The sequence below is a fragment of the Mustela nivalis genome (genome assembly GCF_964662115.1).
Source record: "Mustela nivalis genome assembly, chromosome: 7".
In the NCBI taxonomy this organism is placed as follows: domain Eukaryota; kingdom Metazoa; phylum Chordata; class Mammalia; order Carnivora; family Mustelidae; genus Mustela; species Mustela nivalis.
The window spans coordinates 84,201,253-84,225,001 of NC_139026.1; the positions used below are offsets into that span (position 1 = coordinate 84,201,253).

The following is a 23,749-nucleotide window of genomic DNA, read 5'->3' on the forward strand; positions in this document are numbered from 1 at the left end:
AAATCTTGGTCATTAAATTGGTTTTACATATTTTTATCTTCTAGGAGTTTGTCACAGAACTTTAAAACCAACCATTTCCTTCCAAATATTTTTTCTTTTTAAGAGCTATTAAGACATTCATAATTAGTATATTACATTTGATTGCAGACAAATTTATGGGAATCTTAACCTATAAGTCTCTAGAGTTAACGTGAAATTTAACATTAGTTGAGGTAGCTCTTCAATTATATTTCGAAGTGTTGTAAATGTGTAATGTATTTTTAGTTGAGGTAATCTCCAAAATACAAAGAAGTCCCAGTTACTTACAGTGAGTTTGAATTGATAAAATGTTGAAAATGTTTGATTTTTTTATAACAGGTTTATTAAATATATTTTTATGGAAACAAACAAACAAAAAAAAGCCAAGCTGTTTTTTAAACATCAAGAATAAAAAATATTTTAAACATGTATAACTCAATAGGGTAGTACACACTTGAATATTTCTTGAGGAATCCACTAGTGGATGGGCTTTATCCAACTTAGAGTTGAGTAGGAAAACATTGCAGAAGAATCCATGGTTATTATTAAATATATTATAATTGTAGATCTAAGATTAAAACGTAGGTGACAACAAAGGTGAAAGAATAATATGTAAGTCTTACATATTCTTACAAAGGATAAATAATGCCAACTCTAAAGGAAGAGGTAGGGGCGCCTGGGTGGCTCAGTGGGTTAAAGCCTCTGCCTTTGGCTCAGGTAATGATCCCAGGGTCCTGGGATCAAGCCTCACATCGGGCTTCTCCTCAGCGGGGAGCCTGCTTCATTCACTCTCTTTCTCTGCCTGCCTCTCTGCCTACTTGTGATCTCTGTCAAATAAATAAAACCTTAAAAAACAAAAAAAGAAAAGAAAAAAATGTAAAAAAATAATAAAGGAAGAGGTAAAGAGGAAAGTAGGAAAAGCTTATTGATTGTTGTAAAGCAGTAGTTGGGATTGAGAAGATACTATTGAAAGTTGACATATACTGTGTGATAGTAAGAAAATGAGATTACTGCATTATAAATGTATAAGTACATAGGTAACCAATAGAACAAAAACACAGACCTTCCTAAATGCGAAAAGCAATTTAAAAACAAAATAACAAAGAAAATGAATACATAGGGGCGCCTGGGTGGCTCAGTGGGTTAAAGCCTCGGCCTTCGGCTCAGGTCATGTTCCCAGGGTCCTGGGATTGAGCCCCGCATCTGTCTCTCTGCTCAGCAGGGAGCCTGCTTCCTCCCCTCTCTCTCTCTCTCTCTCTCTCTCTCTCTGCCTGCCTCTCTGCCTACTTGTGATCTCTATCTGTCAAATAAATAAATAAATAAATCTTAAAAAAAAGAGAAGAAAGTTAAAAATATGAAAGGGGAAAACTGTGGTGTTGAATTGACAGTAGAGGTATAAATACGATCTTATCCTTTTATAGAAATACAAAAATGGATTTATACATACTAATAAATATACTAAAAGGGCCTGGAAGAAAGATACCTCTATAAGCAGTGAGCATAGCTCATCTTTAGGTATTGGTTTCTAAATACCATTCCTCATTAAAAAGAAGCAGTGTTCCTTGGTGAAAAGAGTGATGCTAGTACGGAAGCAGGGAAAATGCAAGATAAGCCTGTTTTATCTTATTCTACAAAGCAAGAAACTGCTCAAAAAATGATAGGGCTACATCAAAAGATAGAGGAGGTGGTTGAAAGGGCTCCCATTGGCCAAAGCTAGAACACTTTGAACATTAGAATAAATAATGATAGGAATATAATATTTTTGAAATAATCCATGATGTTTTAAGTAACTGAATAAATGGGAGAGGATGGGAAGAGCTCACTTACAGTAGAATGAATGCCAGCTAATAAATGTGGAAGGAATAATGGAGTTAAGGAAAAATCACCATTACAGTAATAATCCGATTCAGGCAGGAATCCTCAATGGTTGCTAAAACTAGTGGGTGAAAGTTTGGTAAGAAACAGGTTATTTACATAACTTCAAAGTGTTCTCCCATAAGTTACTTATTAATTTCCAAAAGGAAAAAAGTAACTTCCTAGTGATTTAACCTAGCAATTCCAGTCTTACAAAGTAATCAAAGTTAACAGTATGATCAATGGGACATAATATGCCTCCTTATAATATACACTAGGATATGCATTCATTTCTGTGGTATTCCTGCCAAAGGTGCATTCTTTGTATCTAATTTCATTATTAAAGAACCCTCAGACAAACCTAAATTGATGGACTTTCTACAGAGTAACCACCTTCTACTCTTGAAAAATGTCAAGCTTGTTAAAAATAAGGAACAGTAACTTAATTTTAAATGGTTCAGGAAAAACTCTGGGGGTGGGGAGGGTTGCAGCGCTGTGGGTGTGTACATGTGTGGGCAGAGGGAGGAGGAGAGAATGAGAAAATGAGAATATGATAAAGCAACTAAACAACATATAAACAATTGGTACATCTGGATTGAGGACATGAGTTCTTTGAAGTATTTTTATGACTGTTAAGTATAGAATTATATCAATATAAAAGTTGTCTTAAAGGGTTCAGGGCCCACAGAATTTGGTGAAGGTTTTTTTTTTTTTTAAACAGTTTTGGAAAATTCCTTTTCCTACTGCAGTGTAGATATGGAAGTTTTAATGTATGATACATGCACAATATTTTCAACAAGATCATATCATGGAAGGAAATTCGCTTTTAAAAAACATCCTTTTGGGACACCTGGGCAGCTCAGTTGGTTAAGCATCCAACTCTTGGTGTTGGCTCAGGTCATGATCTCAGGGTTGTAGGACCAAGCCCCATGACAGGCTCCCCACTCAGCTGGGAGTCTGCTTGAGATTCTTCCCCTCTGTCCTTCTCCCTGCATGTACACACACTCTCTCAAATAAGTAAAATCTTGAAAAATAAAAAATAAAAGGCATCTTTTTAAAGAAAATGTTCTTTCCATAGAATGGATTTCTTTTTTAAAGTAATTACTTTCGGGACGCCTGGGTGGGTCAGTTGGTTGAGCATCTGCCTTCAGCTCAGGTCATGATCCTAGCGTCCTGGGATCGAGTCCCACATTGGGCTCCTTGCTCTGCAGGGAGCCTGCTTCTCCCTCTGACTCTGCCTGCCACTCTGTCTGCCTGTGCTTGCTCTCGCGCTCTCTCTCTCTCTCTGACAAATAAATAAATAAATAAAATCTTTTAAAAAAATAAAGTAATTACTTTCTATTGTTTGTTTGTTTGTTTGTTTTTACTTTAAAGGGTTGGTAAGGTCTCTTTGTTTTGTTTTGTTTTGTTTTTAAATTAGCTGTTAGGTAAGATAACTGCTCATCACCTAATGCTGTCATGAGAAAATCAGCAAATTTGGGACTTTTTAAAAAGTGAAGTAAGTGTATAACTCTCAAGATTGGCAGCATTTTTTATTACTCTTGACTAAGATATCCATTTGACCTCTCTGGTTCAAAATATTTTTCTTATCACTTCACATCTCATTATGTTTGAAGATTTCTCTGTGTTTCGAAGACCTTGTTTTTATATAATTGACCCCATTGACATCATCCTGAAGCATTTTTGGCACTTCTGACTTCCAGCTTCTTTGCTGCCTTATCCTGCCTATAAATGATGCAATAAATGCTTTTTAAGGTCTTTTAATCTTCCTTTTTTCCCTTCCTTCTGCCTGCTTTCTCTCTCATCTTCCTTAGCTCCCTTCCCCCTGCTTCTACTTCCCTTTCCCAGTTAAAGCAGCTGCTTCTTCATTTTGGTTTTAAGTAGAATTAACATGTTTTCCTGAAATTCTTTTTTTCTAAAATCATTTGCTTTTGAGAATATATCCTCTCTGGTACAGCTTTCCTTTAATGACTCACCAAAAAGTAGTTCTTTGCGAATTTCATTTTTGAAAGAGAATCTAGGAAATACTTATAAGCTCAGATATGTTAGAAACATCTGTACTTGAATTCAGCTATATAGAAAACCTCCCACGCAATATAATTTGCTCTAATCCTTGTTTTTTCAACTCCTTAGTAGTGTTTTCTTACCATTTCCCAACAGTATTTGTTTTGTTGACATATTTTCCATGTATTAATTTAGCCTTTTTTATCATGAGAAAATGAAGATATGTTTCCCCAGTGATAGTGGATTTGGCCATTGAAGGGCTCTTATAAATATTTATCAGTACACTTGCTTGAAATAATATTTATTTTTTAATTTTAAAAAGTTTTGGTTAGATCTTAAAAAATGTTAAAAAGGATTTGGTTTTTCAATGACTTGAAAAATATTACTTGGAAAAATATAGAAGCTTGTCTTCAAATTTTGAAGTTTTAAACATCTTGGAAATCATCAGTAACATAAAAAGTACAACATTAACCTAGGACAACGTTCATAATCAATGTTAATCCACATTAAGGTATTTTATTTTTTGATAATTTAGAAATTTTTTGGCCTACTTCTTTTATATCTGTCTGATCACATTGCCATTGTTTTATAATGGAAGTATCAGCTTTGCTTTTTTCTTGTTTTATTTTGCTGCATTATTCAAATTGTAGCTTCTTTGAAGAAATCTACTTAATCTCTTTTGTGAGAAATAGTTTAATTAAAATTAGATAATATTGTCTTTAAATTCCCTAAACCTTGACATACATAGACATTATTAGTACCTAATGATTAAGGGTCCAGTGGTCAAAGGCTAATAAATTAATAGGAATTCCACTCTTAGCTCCTCTACATTGGTTAATATCAGATGAGTAACATATGGACTGTCAGTGAGGAAGGAAGGAGGTAGTGTGGGTCCATAAATTAAATATCTTTCCCTGTTGGAATATTTTGTTTGTGTGGCCCATTTTGAAGGGTACTCTTCTACAGAAGCAAGTACCCTGGATCAAGCTGAGGTATAATATTCTGAGAAAGACTGTATTGAGAAAGGAGGTAGATAGGGAATTCTTTGTTGTATATGGTACAACCAGAGGGGCCATAGGACATATCCAAAAACAGCAGTATTCTAGAATTCTTCATTAATTCTATGAAGCATTGGTGCTTAATTTTATTAAATAAGCTTTGGCATCCTTTGTTTAGATAATATTTTTTCTTGATCTGTGAGTTTGGTGTTATAAAATTTTTAATATTGAACTATTACTGGATCTCTGTAACAAAATCTTATCTTGCTCTTTTGCTTAGTCTTTATGTACCATTTATAAATGTAGTCTTTTTTTTTTTACCTGTAGTTTTTATAAAGTTTCTCAGATTTTGCTAGATTACAGTTTTCAAGGGGCTTCTAATCATTTTCTGTGATTGGAAACATTTTATATGGCAATGAAAATACTTGTTTTATTTGAAAGTTTGAAATAACAATACTTTTTTTTCCAGTGTTTAAATTTTTTTTAAATTATGAAATAAATATAAAATAAATACGAAAAAACTTAATATATGCAGGCTTATCTACACCCAAACAACAATAACAACAACAAAACTACTAATACCTTTGAAACTGCTTGTGTTTCTTTCTTTATTGCATTTCTCTTTCAAAGGATAAATCCTAACTTATTTTCTAAGTGCTAATTGTTATATGGCTTTTCTTTGTGGTTTTAGCACTCACTTATCTATTTCTAAATAATATATGTAAATTTTTTGCTTGTTTATGATTTTTATATAAGTGGAATCATAATGTAATCTTTGGAATTTTTTTTTTTTAACAATTTGTTGTTGATGGCCATTTGAATCACTCCATGTTAGTTTCTAATTTTCACTGCTATATAATATTTCATTGCATGAACATGCCACGGTGTGTGTATTTATATTATTAATGAATATTTGGGTTGTTTCCAGTTTTTACTGGGCTATATGCTTAAGAATGCAATTGGCTGCATTATAGGGTGATTTTTTTTTCTCCTTTTCTCTGTATATTATATACAGTAATACTTTTTTTCCTTATAGTGGTTTGGAAAGTAATTAGTCTGATTTTAATTATGCTGTTAAACACTTAGAAAAATGGGAAACACAGCTAAGAACATATTGTCCTTCATTTTAACAGTAAAAATTAACCCATTTTGTTCAGTCTTTCAGTATAAGCATCAGAATACAGTTTTAATCCTTCCTACCTTCTACTTCTTTCTCTCCTAAAGTTCTTTCTCTTTCTTTCTACTACTTCTTTATCTTTTAAAGTTTTTAAACTTCTTAACAGGAAACTGTTTTTCAAATTATTTTAATGTTTTACATTTTTTATGTTTTCCTTTTGTAACCAATGGCATTTATATTCTTTTTTGTAATGTAATAGTTATGATTGAGTTTAATGTCTTAGTTTCTGTACATGTTGTCAGTCACCTGTATTGCTATTTAACCATTTCTTAATTTTGATTCTTCTATCCATTAGATTATAGTCAACCCTTGCACAACATGATTTGAGCTTCACAGGTTCACTTGTATGTGGATCTTTTGTACAGTACACTACTATAAATGTATTTTCTCTTATGATTTTCTTAATAGCATATTTTCTCTAGCTTATGGTATTGTAAGAATACAATATATAACGTGTATATAAAATCTGTCAGTTTACTGTTTATGTTATGGGTGAGGCTTTGGGTCAACAGGCTATTAGTAAGTAAGTTTTTGGGAATTCAGAAGTTAATATGCAGATTTTTGAATGTGTGGACGTTAGTATCCCTAACCCCTGTGTTGTTCATGGGTGAGTTGTACTTATTAGAGTGGTATTTTTCTCCCTAGAGGGCTATATTGCTTTATTCTGAGTCTTTACATGTCAAAAAATGAATTTCTTTTGTCTTAATTGAGCAACATGGTTAGGTAGGGATTTCTTGTGAAATAAGTTTCCTCCTCAAAATTCTAATATTTCTCATTATCTTCTAGCTATTAATTTTGAAGAGAAGTCAAAGTCTAGTCCAACTGTTCTGCATAACTTTTGGGGAGTGGCAATGGTTCTGAAAACTTTAGAATCTTTATCTTTGAAGCTTAAATCTTTTATCAGGATATATCTGATTGTTTTTCCCTTTTCAGTAATTTTTGCCTGGTGACCCATGTACCCTGACACCCCAGCTCCAGAGAGCTCTTTGATATACACATTACATATTCTAGTTAAAGAAATTCTTTTATTATGAAAATGATTTTAAAAAAAAAGAAAATGATTATCACTTCCATTCCATTTATTCAGGTCTTTCCTTCAGGACCACTGCATGTGGTTTTTTGTTTTTGATTTATGTTTGCTCTCCTGTTTACATATATATCTCATTTTTATCTCCCAGTTTCATTAGTTCTTTTCTTTTCCATGTGGAACAGTTTCTGAAGCTTGCCTTCTTCATTGATTTTCTGCATTGTCATTTTTGGGAGGACAATCCTGGGCCGAGAAATTTCATTACCTTTATCGTTTCCAAGCCACCACAATTTTTGTACCTGCTGTGTTTATAGAGCACATCAATAGAGATCCAGTTACCTGATAACACTTGATGACAGTCTTTCCATGCTGGTGCTTTTCATAGGAACCCGCACTCCTGGTGTCTTTGTGTTCATTTTGACAAAGAAGCTATAAGGTGAAATTTATTTTTGGTTTTAAAATTTTTTAATTTAGGGACACCTGGGTAGCTCAGCGGGTTAAGCCTCTGCCTTCAGCTCATGGTCATGATGAGCTGTCTCATTCAGGTCATGATCCCAGTGTCCTGGGATTGAGCCCCACATCAGGCTCACTGCTCCGCTGGGAACCTGCTTCCTCCTCTTTCTCTCTCTGCCTGCCTCACTGCCTGCTTGTGATCTCTGTCTGTGAAATAAATAAATAAAATCTTTTAAAATAATAAAAAAGAAAATTTTTTAATTTAAATTCAATTTAATTAACATACAGTGTATTATTAGTTTCAGAGGTAGAATTTGGTGATTTATCAGTTCCATCTAACACCCAGTGCTTATTATATCAAGTGCCCTTCTTAATGCCCATTACCCAGATACCCCATTCCTCCACCCACCTCCCCCTCCAGCAACCCTCAGGTTGTTCCCTATGATTAAGAGTCTCTTATGGTTTGTCTCCCTCTCTGATTTCATCTTATTTTTCCTTCTCTTCCCCGACAGTCCTGTTTTGTTTCTTAAATTCCATGTATCAGTGAGATCGTATGATAATTGTCTTTCTCTGATTGAGTTATTTCACTTAACCATAATACCCTCTAGTTCCATGCACATCATCACAAATGGCAAAATTTCATTCTTTTTGATGGCTGAGTAAAATTCCATTGTACATACATACCACATCTTCTTTATCCATTCATCTGTCAGTGGACATCTGGGCTCTTTCCATATTTTGGATATTGTGGACATTGCTGCTATAAATATTGGGGCGCATGTGCCCTATAAGGTGAAATTTATAAAGGACTTTACCTCCCTGCACAACCACTGAGTTCAACTCAACTTTCTGAATGTTCTTTTTTCAAATAATTGACACTCTCTGGATCCCATTATCAGATACACCTTCATTTTCCATTCAACCTTTAGTGGTTAAAGGAAATCCAGTTAGGAATAATCCTTGCCTCAGATAAAACTCATTGGCTACAATACTGCCAGTGCGCAAAGCTGGTTGAAGAAAATCCAAATTGAACTTTCCTGTATATGTTTTCTGGCCTAGGTTCTCCTTCACTAGATCACATTACTCTCTCAAGAAGTGTTTTGCAACTTAGTCTTGTAGATCCTTGAAGTTGCTTTTCATGGATCAGAAATTCTATAAGTTTTTAACTTACAAATAATGCTGTATTCCTCTATTTTTATCCTTTAAAGGTCATTACAATCAGATTTAAGGGAAGAGATGAATATGGGTCCTTGAACTGTCATCTTTAACTAAAAACGGTTCAAAGAGTTGTTATAAAAAGGTGTTCCAATCATATACATTTGATTTTTTTCCCTTGATCCAAGAATAATCAAGAGTTTTCTTGAGTGTTTTTGTTGATAATGTCATTTTTAATTTCCAAGAATTCTACCAGAATATTTACAGTTGAAATTATCTGATATCTGGGAATTACTTTAAAATAATCTGAGAGAAGATTGTGAAGATAAATTGCATATAGGTTTGGAATTTTATGTCATGAAAGTTATTTTTAATTATCCAAGAGTTTAATTTCTTTGAGTTACATTGTGGTTAGAGAATGTGCCTATATAATATTTAATCTTAAATTTGTTATGGTGTTCTGTGTGAATTGATATATGATCAGTTTTGTAATTTCCATGGAGTTTTGAAAAGAAAATCATTGTATGTCTAATAAATCAATCTTATTGGTGATTATACTCAAATTTTCTACAACCTAATTTTTTTGTTTACTTGGTCTGTCAGATATTGTAAGAGGTTTAATTTTCCCATATTCATAATAATACTGCCCATATTATTTGATGCTATTTTTTTTTCTAAAGATTTTATTTATTTATTTGACAGAGAGAGATCACAAGTAGGCAGAGAGGCAGGCAGAGAGAGAGAGAGAGAGAGAGAGAGGAGGAAGCAGGCTCCCTGCTGAGCAGAGAGCCTGATGTGGGACTCCATCCCAGGATCCTGAGATCATGACCTGAGCCGAAGGCAGCAGCTTAACCCACTGAGCCACCCAGGCGCCCTTGATGCTATTTTTAAATGAACTCTTAATCCATCCCTCTGTATTATATTTCTATCAGTCACATTTATTAAGGTTTTTAATTAAACCGTACCATTTAAAATAATTTCTATATTATATGCCAACTTTTCACATTTGCCTTCTTCTAAGTGTGTAACCTGTGATAGAGAATCTACTGTAAAGTAAGTTAAGGCCAAGTTGAAGAAAAAGAAGATAAAACTCATCCCGCCTGAATCTGTTTCTGTCTGGATTCCAGTATTTTACCAGTCTTGAGTTAAATATGTAATGTACAAGGCAGATTACTGTAAGAGCTCAATAAATACTTGCTTGATCAATATAGTAACTATTCAATGTGATGCCATTGACTTTGACAAGAGAGAGAGTGAAATATAGTCTAGCATTTATAATTTAATGAGTGAACACAGAATATCTCTCAGTGTATAAGCTCAAGGTGATGATGGAGAATTATATTGGAAAACTTAGACTTTGAAATGTAACTCTGTATTTTAGCTGCTCTTATCTGTTACTACTTTTTAGTTTTTAGAAGTGTATAACTCCTTGAAAAGCCAAATACTTTGTACTTGTTTATTGAGAGAGACAAGAGATCAAAACTGGGTGCCAAAACCTTAGTTGAACAAAGAAATGTTGGGTCTCGGTTGGAAATATTTAATCATGACAGAACAAATCAAGCCAGGAACATAAAAATTTTTAAAATCATAATAATTTGCCTACACCACAGACTTTAGGGGAATGAAATTAAGAACCTATTTAGAGGAATAGGAGTAGAACGTGTCAAGGAACCAGAGGTCATTTTTTAATATTTTAAGAAAAATTGAATTATAAAGTGTTACATGTGTATAGTACACTGTTTATTATGAGCATATAGTGCTTGTGTTGTTATCAAGCTTTGTATTACTTGGACTGCATTTTGGGTATTTGGGAAGGAAAAATCATATTTATGGTCCTTCTTTACTAGTAATACTGTTTTCTTTCCCAGCTGTAATAAAAAACATAAATTTTAAATCTGCTATGCTCAGTTATATAGACTAACAAATTTATAGAAAGAACCTTAAAAATATTATAATTAAAGATTTTTATTTTAAAATTCTTTATCTTCGTTGTTTTGATTCTATTTTGATAAAAATTATTTAATAAAGATTATTTATCTGTAGTTTTTTACCATTCCAATTCCAAAAGACTGTACTCTCTAAATACCTCTGTCAATACTATTTCCTGAGTGATGTAGATAATCCCTCATTTGCAGAAAATATGTCACATAATTTATGAGCAGCTGTTTGTGTCTATATTTATATATACACTTCTTTTTATGATATCTGCATTAGAAACCCAAAAAGAATAGACCTGATTTCTTTACCTATTTAAGTCCATTGTCAGTCTATCCTGGAGAGAGATGGGTTCTTTTTTAATCATCCTTTTGTTTTATGTTTTTAGACTATAAATCTCTCTGCTGGGTGACATCCTCAGGATCAAGATAAAATATATATTCTCTCCTCAGTGCTCAAGGGTGTATCTGCACATATGTGTCTGCTTTAGTATGCTGTATCTCCAACACTAAAGAAAAGTGTTGGATTCACTAGCTATCAAACTGCCAGCTAGTTAAGAGTTCCTTGCTCAAATTGAGTTTATTTGGAGAACTTAGAAGGAGTGGAAAGGGACAGTTCAATTCCTTTCCAGGCTCAAAGATGTGAATTATTGTGCCTTGTAAAGCCTGAAAAGGGAAAATAAGGAATGGTAATGATTTTCAATGTCATTAGTTTTTATATTTGTAAAATTGTAGTTTGCATTTATCCCACCTTGAAAGTTAAGATTTGGTACTCAAAATAATACTTCTAAAATCATTGTATTTCTTCATTGATAACCTCCCTTTCTCATCTCAGCTGTCTATAACTAAAAAGCAAAGGGGTGGATAGCTATAGGACTTTGAAAATAGCAACTAATGGACTTAGTACCTGCTTGGATCAGGACTGGTAAAAGGGTTGACCTGTAAAATAATCACATCTAGAACTTTTCTGTAGCAAATATAAGTCATTGTATTAATCAGTTCAACTTCTGATTTGTCAAGTACAGTAACAAGTTTGTTAGCTACAGTGTTGTACTTGACAGTTATTTCACTATTTTAAAGTTTACCTGGGAATCTTATTTTAAACTAGTAGTTGATGATAGATTGAGAATTTGGAAACTTCATTGTAATTGATGTCATGAGGATTAATCGGGGCACCTGCATGGCTCAGTTATTTGACTGTCCCAGCTCTTGGTTTTGGCTCAGGTCATGTCCTCATGGGTGGTGGAATCCAGCCAGTCTGCCAGGAGGGGTTGGGGGGAGGTCTGGGCCGAATGAGGAGTCGGCTTGTAGAGTCTCTTCCTCTGTCCCTCCCTGAAACTAACACTCCTTCTCTCTCTCTCTCTCTCTCAAATAAATAAATACTTAAAAAGAAAAGAGAGAGCATTAGGGGCACCTGGGTGGCTCAGTTGCTTAAGCGTCTGCCTTGGGCTTCAGTCGTGGGATCAAGCCCCCCTCAGGCTTCCTGCTCAGCAGGGAGTCTGCTTCTCCCTCTGCACCTCCTCCTCCCCACTCATACATGTACTCTCTTGCCCTCTCCTTCTCTCTCTGAAATAAATAAAATTTTTAAAAAATAATAAAAAATTTAAGAAGAGGATTAATCATATCCAGTAGTGGTAATACAGTAGGGGATATAGGAACTATCTTATAAATTAGTTAAAATATATTAGGCTATCACTTTTGGATGGGAGTTTATTTAGAATGAGCATACCATTTCCAATGTCTGTCCAGAGAAAATATTCAGATAAGTGCACAGATTAAGTTTATTGCTGTTACATCATTTGTAATAGCAAAAAGCAAAACTGAAAGTAGTTATACACTAGAGATCTAGTTAAATTATGATGTATGAATAGGATCAAATATTGTGCAGCTGTTAAGAAAAACAAGCAGTACTAATGTACTTACATACTTAGATCTATAAAATATATCATTAAATAAAATTAGGCACAGAAAATGTAGCATTCCAGTATGCATGTGAACCTTTTGAGTGAGACTGGGGGTTGAGGATGGACCTAGGGTTAGAGAATCTTCTCATTTTCACTTGGCTTTTAAATGACTTCATATAATTTTTTTAATCAATAAATCAAATGTTCTCCCACTCATGTACATGTGTTTGTCTTTGATATTTGGGTAATGGTGTGGTCTTTCTGAAAATATAAGAACACTTAGAAGCATTGCATTGAGTTTGTCTGCAGTACCACTGTTAAAGTGACTGTTTCCCTAATATGAGGCTTGTGGTATCTTAACTCTTTTTTAAATTTAGGGGCTCTGGGGAAGGAAAACAGGTACATGTGGTAAGAGTTAAAAAATAAGATGTAAATCTGTTTGTTAAACTCAGCTGTGTTGTTTTTCTGTTTCAGTTACCTAGAAAAGTACGAGAAAGTTCATCATTTTGGGGAGGATGACGATGAGGTACCACCAGGCAATCCAAAGCCACAGCTTCCTATTGGTGCAATTCCATCTTCCTACAATTACCAGCAACACAGTGTGTCAGGTAAGTATCACTGGAAATTGTCCAGCTTTGAATTAGGAAAATAGACATCATCCAGTGAATTAATTCTTTACTTTGCACATGCAACTTTCAAAGATCAATACCTAATTGGTATCAGTGTCCTTTCTGAATAGACTGTATAAGATTTTTAGTCGTAGGAATTTTCAGTTACAAATATCTATATTTTCAAGTGAAGTTTTTTCCTTATTTTTTTAACTAATGGTCGGTTTAATTTGAATAGTCACTAAAATGAGAAGAGAGAGGTTGTATAGAGCTAGGGAGGTCAAGACTACTTAGCATCTTCTGGATTTTCTACAATTACTGGAACTTCCAGCATCAGAATTCCACGGAAATGTTTCTATTTGAGTATTTTTTCCTAAGGTACCACAGATAAGATTTTTCTTTTTCATTTAAGTCATTCTTATAATAGTTACAGAGGAATCTGCAGCTAAAAAGAGCAGGACTCAAATTGAAAATGATTAGGTTGAGAGTTTAATAAAAAGGTTATTGAGGCAGAGTCCATAGGGGTTCCTCTGTTTAGTAGCTTTGAGTATTGGGACTGTGTTGACTAGGAAGGGAACTCTGAAGAGACAAGCATCTCTTTTCTTCAGTCACCAACATTTGGCCTAAAAAAGGAGATACGTCTTTTTTAAGGGTATTTTCTTGATATAATTTACAATTTTTTAGATATTTATTATTCTTTATTGGTGGTAGTCCCTGTCTCTTATAGATAATCTGTCACTAGATTTAAGCTTTCTCATTGTGTTGGTATCACTAATTTTATTATCCACTATCTATTTTCAAAGTTTCTTTTATGTTGAATATGACTCCATATTTCTTTCCCAGTCTGTAATAACTAAAGAAACAGAATCTCCTAGAATCTGATCATTATTAGAAGAGACTTCATCATCTGATGCTTTTGTATAATGGGGGTGGAAGTTGGTGGCGATGAGTACAAACCATACCTCACTTTGTTTTTAATGAGTAGTTAATTACCTTAAGAACCAAGATTAAAGGAGAACATTCTAAGTCACCATGTAAAAATCTTGCTAATAGTTTAAGCTGATAAAATAAATGGGTTGACTTATTATTAGGTGATACACTCTCTGTTTCTAGAAAGGGCTAATGACCATTACTGAATTCAAGGATGTTATACAGGATATTCCTGCATTGAATGAGACATTATACTAATGATCTTTAAGATTATTTTCAACTTTATATAACTCTGTGTTTTATGTATATTGCAGTAATAACAGAACTGTTCATTTTTTTTGCTTAATACAGTTTGGTGTCTACTATTACAACTCCCTAACCTGACCCATTTCTACTTTTGATCTTGTTTAGAATGAAATTTTTTCTGGATATTTTTTTCTTTTCTTTCCTCCCCTAATTAAACTGATTACCTCAAGAGAAAAAGATGTAAAATAATCCTGGTATTTCAGAAGCCTAATGAAAGTCATTGATAGAGTTATTATTACAAGTTAAGGGAATGACAGAATTGCTTAACTTGGTGTTAGAATAACTCATTTCTGATATACTGTCATATCTGTGCCCCTTTTTTAAAAGGAGAATCTGAGCAGTTAAACAACATGTAGCATGTTTAACAAAATCAGGATTGGGGGCTAATGAAAGGAAAGAAAGAAGGAATTGCTGGGGAACATCAGACTATAGTATATCTAATTCACACTGAAAAGAGGTAGTATTTTAGAGCAGCATTTATGAATTTGAAGGTGCTTTTTTAAGGAAGAGGCATAACAACATTATGACAGTGTTTGAAAATTAATGTGATTATCAATATACAAAGCAAATCCTTTATTAAGAAGCTTTTCAGTTGTCACTAAGGTAAATAGAGTAAGCTTCATACCTGTCAATGTGTGTGTGTCTGTGTATTTTAAATACCAAATTAGACTTACATAGTGGTAGATTAGGAGCCTTTAGGAAATTTTAATTAGAACCTATAGAAGATTTGTGACTACATCTTTGGTCATACAATCTTATTGCTCTCTTTGTACGTTTGGACAAATGTATTTGGATCAGTGTATTTATCTAGAGACATTTATATTGTTGATATTAAGAAAAACTGTTCTAAAATAATATTTTGAAATAATCATTTTCAATTGACAGTAGCTCTAGGACATTTGGCATGGAGTGCAGTTTTAGTTGATGTAATATTGTACACTGATAGAATATGGGACCAGATTTTTCCTTAAAGAAACTTACTCTGGCTTTAAGTGGCAAAAAAATATTGAGTAGATTTTGCCTGGAGTTTTAGGATTATTAAACACTAGCATCAATATATGATAGTTTTGTCATTTATTTGCGTAGTTTTTCATACTTTTCCTTACCACAGATACCTAATCCTTTCTTTGCTTTTTTTCTTTCTCTATTTTGTTGTTGTTGGTATTCATTTGGATGCAGTCAGTTCTGCAGAATTATAGGGAGATTATTAAGTAATTTTTTGTTCATCTTACATTTTAAAATTAAAATAAAAAATTAATTTTTAAGTTAAAATATATTAAAAATTTATATACAATATCTTTAGTAGAAAAATTATGAAAGACAAAGTTGACAAATGATAACTCACTGAAATTGTAGAATTTCAGAGCTAGCGAGGATATTAGTGATCATTAATCCAGTCTAATCTTTTTGATAAAAGAAGGTCAAGCACTCTGTCCATTTTCAGTTTTGGTGCTTAAATTTGGAAAAGTTTTATACAGGACGTTGTGTTTCATTTTGGTTTTTTAATTTTACCAGTTTTATTTAGGTAAAGATTTTCCATTAAATCCCCCATAGTCTTAAAAAAAAAATCCCCCGTAGTCTAACATTCAGACTATGATAATCACTGCCAATAATAGAAAGAGAGTATTGTATAATTTCTGTAGTGTGAAAAGCACTTCAGGAATAATTCTCCCTTTCAGAGTGATTGCCTTAGATTAAGTTTGTCAGCAAACTGCTATAAACTTTGAGTCAAAAATGTTGAAAATAAATTCCTAATTCCATACCAGTTATGAAATTGTAGCTGTTCAATCACATTTCCTTGGGGAAGGGAATGAAAGGGAAGCTCTTAAAATCTTATAAACAATTTCTCCTACATTATGTTAGAAATCTTTACCAAGCCTGATATAAAGGACTTTTTGTAATTATCATATTTAGTTATTTTATTTTAATTGGAGATGTCTTTGACAAAGTCACTCAGGAAAGGATGCACTGAATTGAGTATCTAATGGTATCTTTCATTCTTCAGTAGCAAACAACAGCAATTTTGAGGTCATATTGAACCCACATAAACAAGAATGTGACAGATGTTGAATGTGGGTTCTTAGTTTTTTCTCTGAAAGAGATTTGTCTGAAAGTTTCATGGAAACTCTAAACTATTTAGTTCCAGTGTACAGTATAGAAATATCAAAATCTCTTCTTCACAGAAGTTTTGTTACCTTTTCTCCAGATTTTATGTTTATGTTACGTTGTTATTAGAAGTTTTATTATCAAGATTATAGAAAATGAACAGATATTATTCAGTTTTAAATATTGTAAAGAGTCTCTCGTCATAATAGTTTATCACTCTGTTGTGGAACTTATTTATCATTATATTAGGGAGAAATTCCTAGACTATTTGAGAACTGAAGAGGTGTCATCTCAGTTGTCTAATGTGGGAAATAAAGAAATTTCTTCCCTATATAATTTGATTTTGTGGCATGTTGTGATAATAGATTTCTACTTGTAATCCATTTAGCAGGGTTTAAAAAAATTCTTTAAAAATTCATGTATTTCTGAAATGTCTCATCTAGAGGTTTTCTATCTCTTGTTTTCTTGCCTCTTTGCACTAAACTAGTTATATTTTTATGTGAAAAATGTACTTGGGGTGTATGTCTGAGGACAGAGCTAGACACAGTGAGAGAGGGAACACAAGCAGGGGGAGTGGGAGAGGGAAAAGCAGGTTTCCCACCTAGCAGGGAGCCTGATGTGGGGGTCAATCCCAGGACCCTGGGATCATGACCTGAGCCGAAGGCAGACATTTAACAACTGAGCCACCCAGGCGCCCCTAAAGTTTTGAAGATGTTTTAAATTAATTGTTATGCAGAAAATCTTAATTAACTTGGCTTAGGCAAAGGTTTCTTAGGACATGAAAGCATGAACTATAAAGTAAAAATTTATAAATCAGGCTTCTATCAAAATTTAAAACTTGTGCTCTTCAAAGACACTTTTAAGAAAAAAAGATAAGCCATTGTTTGGGAGAAAATATTTATTAAATGTTAGATTCAGTATATTTAAAACTGGCTGTTAAAATGCTGGCAGGGATGCAAAGCAACAGGAACCCTGTATATTGTCAGTAGAAATGCAAGATGCTGTAAGCCACTTAGGAAAACAGCTTCACGGTTTCTTACACAGTTAAATATATACTTATATATGGTCCAGAAATCCAAGGGAAAGGAAAAAATATTTCTGCACGAAGTTCTGTATATGAATGTTTATAGCAGCAGTGTTCATAAGTCCCCAAAACTGAAAAACATCCAGATGTCCCTCATCTAGGGAATGGATGAACAAATTGTGTTCTACCCTTTCTGTAGCATTAAAAAGAAACAAACTACTAATACATGCATCAACATGGATTGAAAGAAATCAGATATAAAAGACTACATACTGGGGGTGTCTGGTAGGCTCAGTGGGTTAAGCCTCTGCCTTCAGCTCAGGTCATGGTCTCAGAATCAGGATCGAGCCCCACATCGGGCTCTCTACTCAGCAGGGAGCCTGCTTCCCCTTCTCTCTGCCTGCCTTTCTGCCTGCTTGTGATCTCTGTCAAATAAATAAAATCTTTAAAAAAAAAAAAAAGACTATATACTGTATGATCCCATTTATTTGTTATTTTGAAATAAAGTTATAGAAACAGAACAGGGGTTTAACTGCAGAAAAGGTTAAATAAACTTTTTGCAGTGATGGAAATATTCTTTCTCTTCATTGTGATTATGGTTTTTTAAAAAAATTGTCAATACTCATAGAACGAAAAAGCATGAATTTTACTGTATTAATTATATTGCCATAAATCTGACCCAAAAAATGATAATTCTCCTATAATTTGGTAAAGAAGGGAGCCAAAGTCTCTAAAATCATGATATTGTTAAAAATTTCAAAGGAACTAGTATCCCTGGCTTACGATATATAAAAAAACCTGATTCAGTCCCTTGAAGTAGGAGAGTAAAAAGTGTAGAGTATGTAAATTTAATGATATATTAATAATTTGGTAATGATATCCAAGAGGGTATAATAGTACTTTTTTTTGGTATTTTAATACTTTCTGAAGACTGTAATTTTAACTTAAGTTTAGAAAGTTGAACTCTTTAAACTTCTACTTAATTTAAATTTTATAAAGGAAAACAAGCTTCTGTCCTGCATTTGTAAGATATTATTGATAATGGTTTTTAATCCTTGATATACTTAAGATGTTTTATTTTTATCTTAGATTATCTGCGTCAAAGTTATGGGCTATCTATGGACTTCAATTCGCCAAATGATTATAATAAATTGGTGCTTTCACTGTTATCTGGACTCCCAAATGAAGTGGACTTTGCTATTAATGTATGCACTCTTCTATCAAATGAAAGCAAGCACGTCATGCAACTTGAAAAAGACCCTAAAATCATCACTTTATTACTTGCTAATGCCGGGGTGTTTGATGACAGTAAGTTTTAAGCTGAACCTATCATATCGTATGATCATTTTATAAGGGTATTAGGGATTTTTAAAAAAGGCTTTTAAGGAGAGAAATAATTTTTATTGGTATAATAGCATTCTTTATTTGCTTTTATTGTATTAAATGTGTTTTTTAAGATAATGAAGGGGGGTTTTAGTCTTAAATATTCAAATAGTAATGATCTCACTAGAACTTTTGAAATAAAAATCTTGGATTTTTCTTAGAGTAGTGATGAGGGTTTCTTGATGTTAGAAGATTGTTTGATACAAAATCTTGATATAAAAAACTAGGATCTGAAAGAAATTGTTTTTTTCCTAATGTGTTATTGTAATTTTTAATTAAACTGTTTGTCGGTGTATTTAAAAATTTGCTGCCTAAATAAAATAAAAGTTATCAGATATTTCACATCCTTTTTACTTATATGATTTGCTAGTTGTAGATTTTTGTAAGTCAAATTCTTTATTTTCTATGACATGGTCTCTTATTACATCTAGATTACTCTTAAGACTAAATTGTTCAAAAAGAAAAAAAAGATTAAATTTTTTATTTCTCTAATTGTAGTTAAAAGGGATTTAGAAAATATGTTTTGAAATTTTTTTCTGCTCATGGTTTTTCATTTTAAAATATGTTGGCTGAATGTTATTGATATACAATTTTTTCTTGCTAAGCAACCCTCCTTCTATTCCAATGCCATTGTAACTTCTTTTTTTCCCCGAAGTACATACTATTAAAGGTTAAATTACGGGGATAATTCCAAATAGGGTAGATAGCATGAATCAAAAGGAAGTTCCGGTGCACATAGTCACAAGGAGAGAGGGATTTAATTTATCCCCTGGGAAAAAGACTGAGCAGTTCAAGAACAAACTGCCCATAATGTCTTCTCAACAATTCAGATAAATGGAGAAAAAAAAAGGATAAGGTATTGACATATTGAAATTTTTTTATCATGTAGAAACTATTTGTATAGCACAGTAGAGATAGTTTGAGAGAGAATTTCTTTAATATTTTATAGATTCATGACAGTTATTGCTTTTTTTTTTTTTTTTTAAAGATTTCACTTATTTACTTAACAGACAGAGATCACATGTAGGCAGAGAGGCAGGCAGAGAGAGAGGAGGAAGCAGGCTCCCTGTTGAGCAGACAGCTCGATACAGGGCTTGATCCCAGGACCCTGGGATCATGACCTGAGCCGAAGGGAGAGGCTTTAACCCACTGAGCCACCCAGGTGCTCCGACAGTTATTGCTTTTATCTTTCAGTAGCAACATGTTTGCAAATGAGTTCATTTTTTTGCAGTTTGATTTGGGTCAGGTAGTAGACTCTTAAACCATAATTTTATTTGGGATTGTCCAAGTAGGATTCTTTAGAATTAGACAGGTATTTAAGTTGTATGAAGACAATTCTGAAATGTTTAAACAAAAGTGAAAACTAGTTTCTTACCCTGCCTGAAAGTCTCATTGGTTACATGAGGGAGGAACAAAGTACTTCTCAGTTTGTATTATAACTTTGGAGATCTAAATTTGGTGGATTTCGGTCTTACTTTCATGTTCTGTGGTTCCTAATACTTTATTTAAATCTTTTTTTTTTTTAATTATATTTATTTATTTGACAGACAGAGATCACAAGTAGGCAGAGAGGCAGATGGAGAGAGAGGGGGAAGCAGGCTCCCTGCTGAGCAGAGAGCCAGATGGGGGCTCCATCCCAGGACCCTGGGACCATGACCTGAGCCGAAGGGAGAGGCTTTAACCCACTGAGCCACCCAGGCACCCCTTGTTTTGATCTTTTAAGGACATCTTCCAGCATTTAGTAGAGAATAAAGTTAAAAATGTTCACATTTAAAAACCTTAAAATGAAGTTTTTAGAAAAATTAAATATTTTCAAACCAGAATAATTTAAGTCTTGACCATTTAATCATTGGATAAGGATTACGTGTGTGTGTGTGTGTGTGTGTAGTTTTGGTATACTGAGGCATGACATTCTTCAGACCTAATTTAATCTTCGTGCATTTTTTAGTCACTTTTAATTATCTAAAAGCCTAAATCATTAATTAGTGTAGCAGTCTAAAACTAGTATTCTAGCAAATGATATTGAAGGAGTATTACTGTCATTTCAACAGTGAGAAGTTTAGAGTTCCAGACTACATAGGGACTTTATGAATACTCTTTACCTAAAGCAGTGATTTACATTAGGAAAGTAAATCCTTTAACTTTGAGGATTATCAATATATTTGATTTGGTTAGGCTTTTGAGAGGTTTTGATTTATTTATTTATTTATTTTTACATATTTTATTTATGTATTTGACAGAGAGAGAAAGATCACAAGTAGGCAGAGAGGTAGGTGCAGCGGGGGCGGGGTGGGGGGGAAGCAGGCTCGCTGCTGAGCAGAGAGCCTGATGTGAGGCTCCATCCCAGGCTCCATCCCAGGACCCTGAGATCATGACCTGAGCCTAAGGCAGAGGCTTTAACCCACTGAGCCACCCAGGTGCCCCTGATTTATTTTTTAGGACATGGAATTTTAATGAGATAAATGTAGATGACACATCCTTTATAAAGTATGTCTTTTTTTGTGTGTGTATTTGAAGACGTATAGTAAAAGTTCTATTTGACAAAAAAATTAATTTTTCCATCTTATATTTCCATTCAATATTCTTTTGCCAGTGAAGTTTTTCTTTGTAACAAAACTTTGTTTCTTTAGTGGTCTTATTTAGTGATAAGTGGGTTTCATTTTTCTGATTAAGTTGCTACTTCTATGTAAGTTTGCTGTTTTATGAAATTATTTATTAAAAACTTTCGCATCTATTCTTTTATCATTTCCTCATGACCCTGTGTTTAATATTAATATCATTGATAAACTTAATTTATGTTAAAATTTACTCCTCATCCTTTTTAATATTTTTTCAATGAAAATTCTTATTCTAATCTAAATACTTCATAAACTTTTTTTTTACTCAATATTAAGGAAAATTAGGTCTGAACTTAAAGACATAGTAATATTATAAAGATTCAGTGAATCTTTTTACAACAGAAAATATACCCATTTGCTATGGTGGTTATAACATATCCATTAAGGATGTGTTTTTGTTTTTTAAAGAATTTTGTTCACAAAACTAGTTTTTCTATTAACAATTGCCACTATATAGTTTTCTTTCTGTATTCCAAAAGAACTAGCTTTCACAGAATTAATACCATAGTTGATGAAAGCACTTCCCTAATTTTTAAAGGCAGATGCTTATTGTGTCACAGTTGAAGACATTTGTATAATACTGCTTAACTGTCTGGTTCCATAAACTGACGATGTGAGCTGACAATATAAAGGAGGAAAAAAATTATGTAACATGTACTTATGCCTTAACCTTTATTGTGGGGGACTTAAGGGTACAGTGTTACTAAGAATTTGAATTGAATGATTTGATTTTTCTTCCGAACGACTCTATCACATGCAAAGAAGCTATAGGCCTGAGTGTGTTTCTTAAGGGAGATTTCGTTTGTGGGAATTATTTCCAAAGAATGCCTTGCCCTTTATTATTTGAAATATGAATTACACAATTATTTTTGAAATTAATATAAAGATTTACAATTTTTAAAATCTGGCAACCTGATAGCATTACTTTGACTTTTTGATATTTTTCTCCTCTAGAAATGAAGCCTAATACAGAGTAACTGTTATAGTACTCTTCACTTTTTTTCTCTATTGTTTGTATAAATATTATAAAAATGAGTTGTGTATTTTTAGTTTATAGAAAAACAAGTTTTTTTAAATTCTGTAATTTAAAAAATTACATTTCAAAAGAGATTATCATGACTTTGTATCATTTACCATGAAATAGTTTTTAGCAAAGATACTTAGATGTATTTTTATTGTTTTTTCCACATCTCTCTTAAGGAATTAAGTGAAAGATTAATTCCATTGTACTGAATATACTGTTTGTTCTTTTAGCTTTAGGATCCTTTTCTACTGTATTTGGTGAAGAATGGAAGGAGAAGACTGATAGAGATTTTGTTAAGGTAACTCACATTAAATATTGAACCATTGAATTACATGTCACCAAGGGTGAAGGATCCATGGTTGCTTATTTTATATACATACCACTTTAATCTTTAGGGTAATATATAAAGATACCTATTTAAAAGTTGTGATTGAGTAAAAAAATGGAGTGGCTAATAAATAAAATTCTGTTTTTATTATACATTGATTTCTAAAAATGACAAATCTATAACAAAAGCAATAAATCTGAGAATGCCTAGATTCTGAGCAGTAATCCTTAAGGCTGTTTTTCAGTTCACTTAATCGCTCTTTAGTCGTATCTAATATTTCACTTGACTCATTTGTTAAATGTGTTAATGTGTGTTTTAATTTCTAGAAAGTCTCTTCATATTTTTTCAAATTTGCCCTTTTGATCTTTTATACTTTTAGTAAATCAAATAATATGTATTTTAAATATACTTTATTAATATCCAAATTATGTATGCATTAAATTTATACAAATGTAAATGTATAAATATCTAAAATATAAGTTTAAAATTATGTGTACAAAAACACATACACCTGACAATTCTGATACATAAGCATCTTGGATTCTAATTCTAATCACTCTGAGTCAGGGTAGATTATTCCTTCGTGTCTTATAATCTTGGCTTATAAATTTTAGCAGACTTCTCTATGGGATTTTTGTGTGGATTGGATGGAGAGTTCATTTCTTCACTTCTTGTTGGGATTTGCTAATCACCAGAAAATAAATACTGGTCAGAATGACTTTATATTAATTTTGTTATGGGAGATTTTTTGATGATTCTGGTAATAAAGCCAAACTCATGGGGGCTGTGGAGCAGGCTAGTGGTGAAATATTTGGGAGATTGTTTTTAACTCAAACTCAAATAGAGACCGTCAGCTCCTTTTGCTCTCTTTATTTGGGAGTGTTAGATCTTCTAATTT

At 32.9% G+C, this 23,749-nt stretch overlaps 1 protein-coding gene across 1 annotated transcript in view; it reads left to right on the plus strand.

Moving 5' to 3' along the window:
- Window positions 1-23,749, plus strand: part of ARID2 (AT-rich interaction domain 2) — a 162,505-nt gene that overhangs the window by 67,372 nt on the left and 71,384 nt on the right. The window contains exons 4-6 of the mRNA XM_082742296.1: window positions 12,999-13,132; window positions 18,588-18,806; window positions 22,754-22,821. Of these exons, the coding sequence (XP_082598422.1) occupies window positions 12,999-13,132; window positions 18,588-18,806; window positions 22,754-22,821 (421 nt within the window). The remainder of the gene's footprint in view (window positions 1-12,998; window positions 13,133-18,587; window positions 18,807-22,753; window positions 22,822-23,749) is intronic.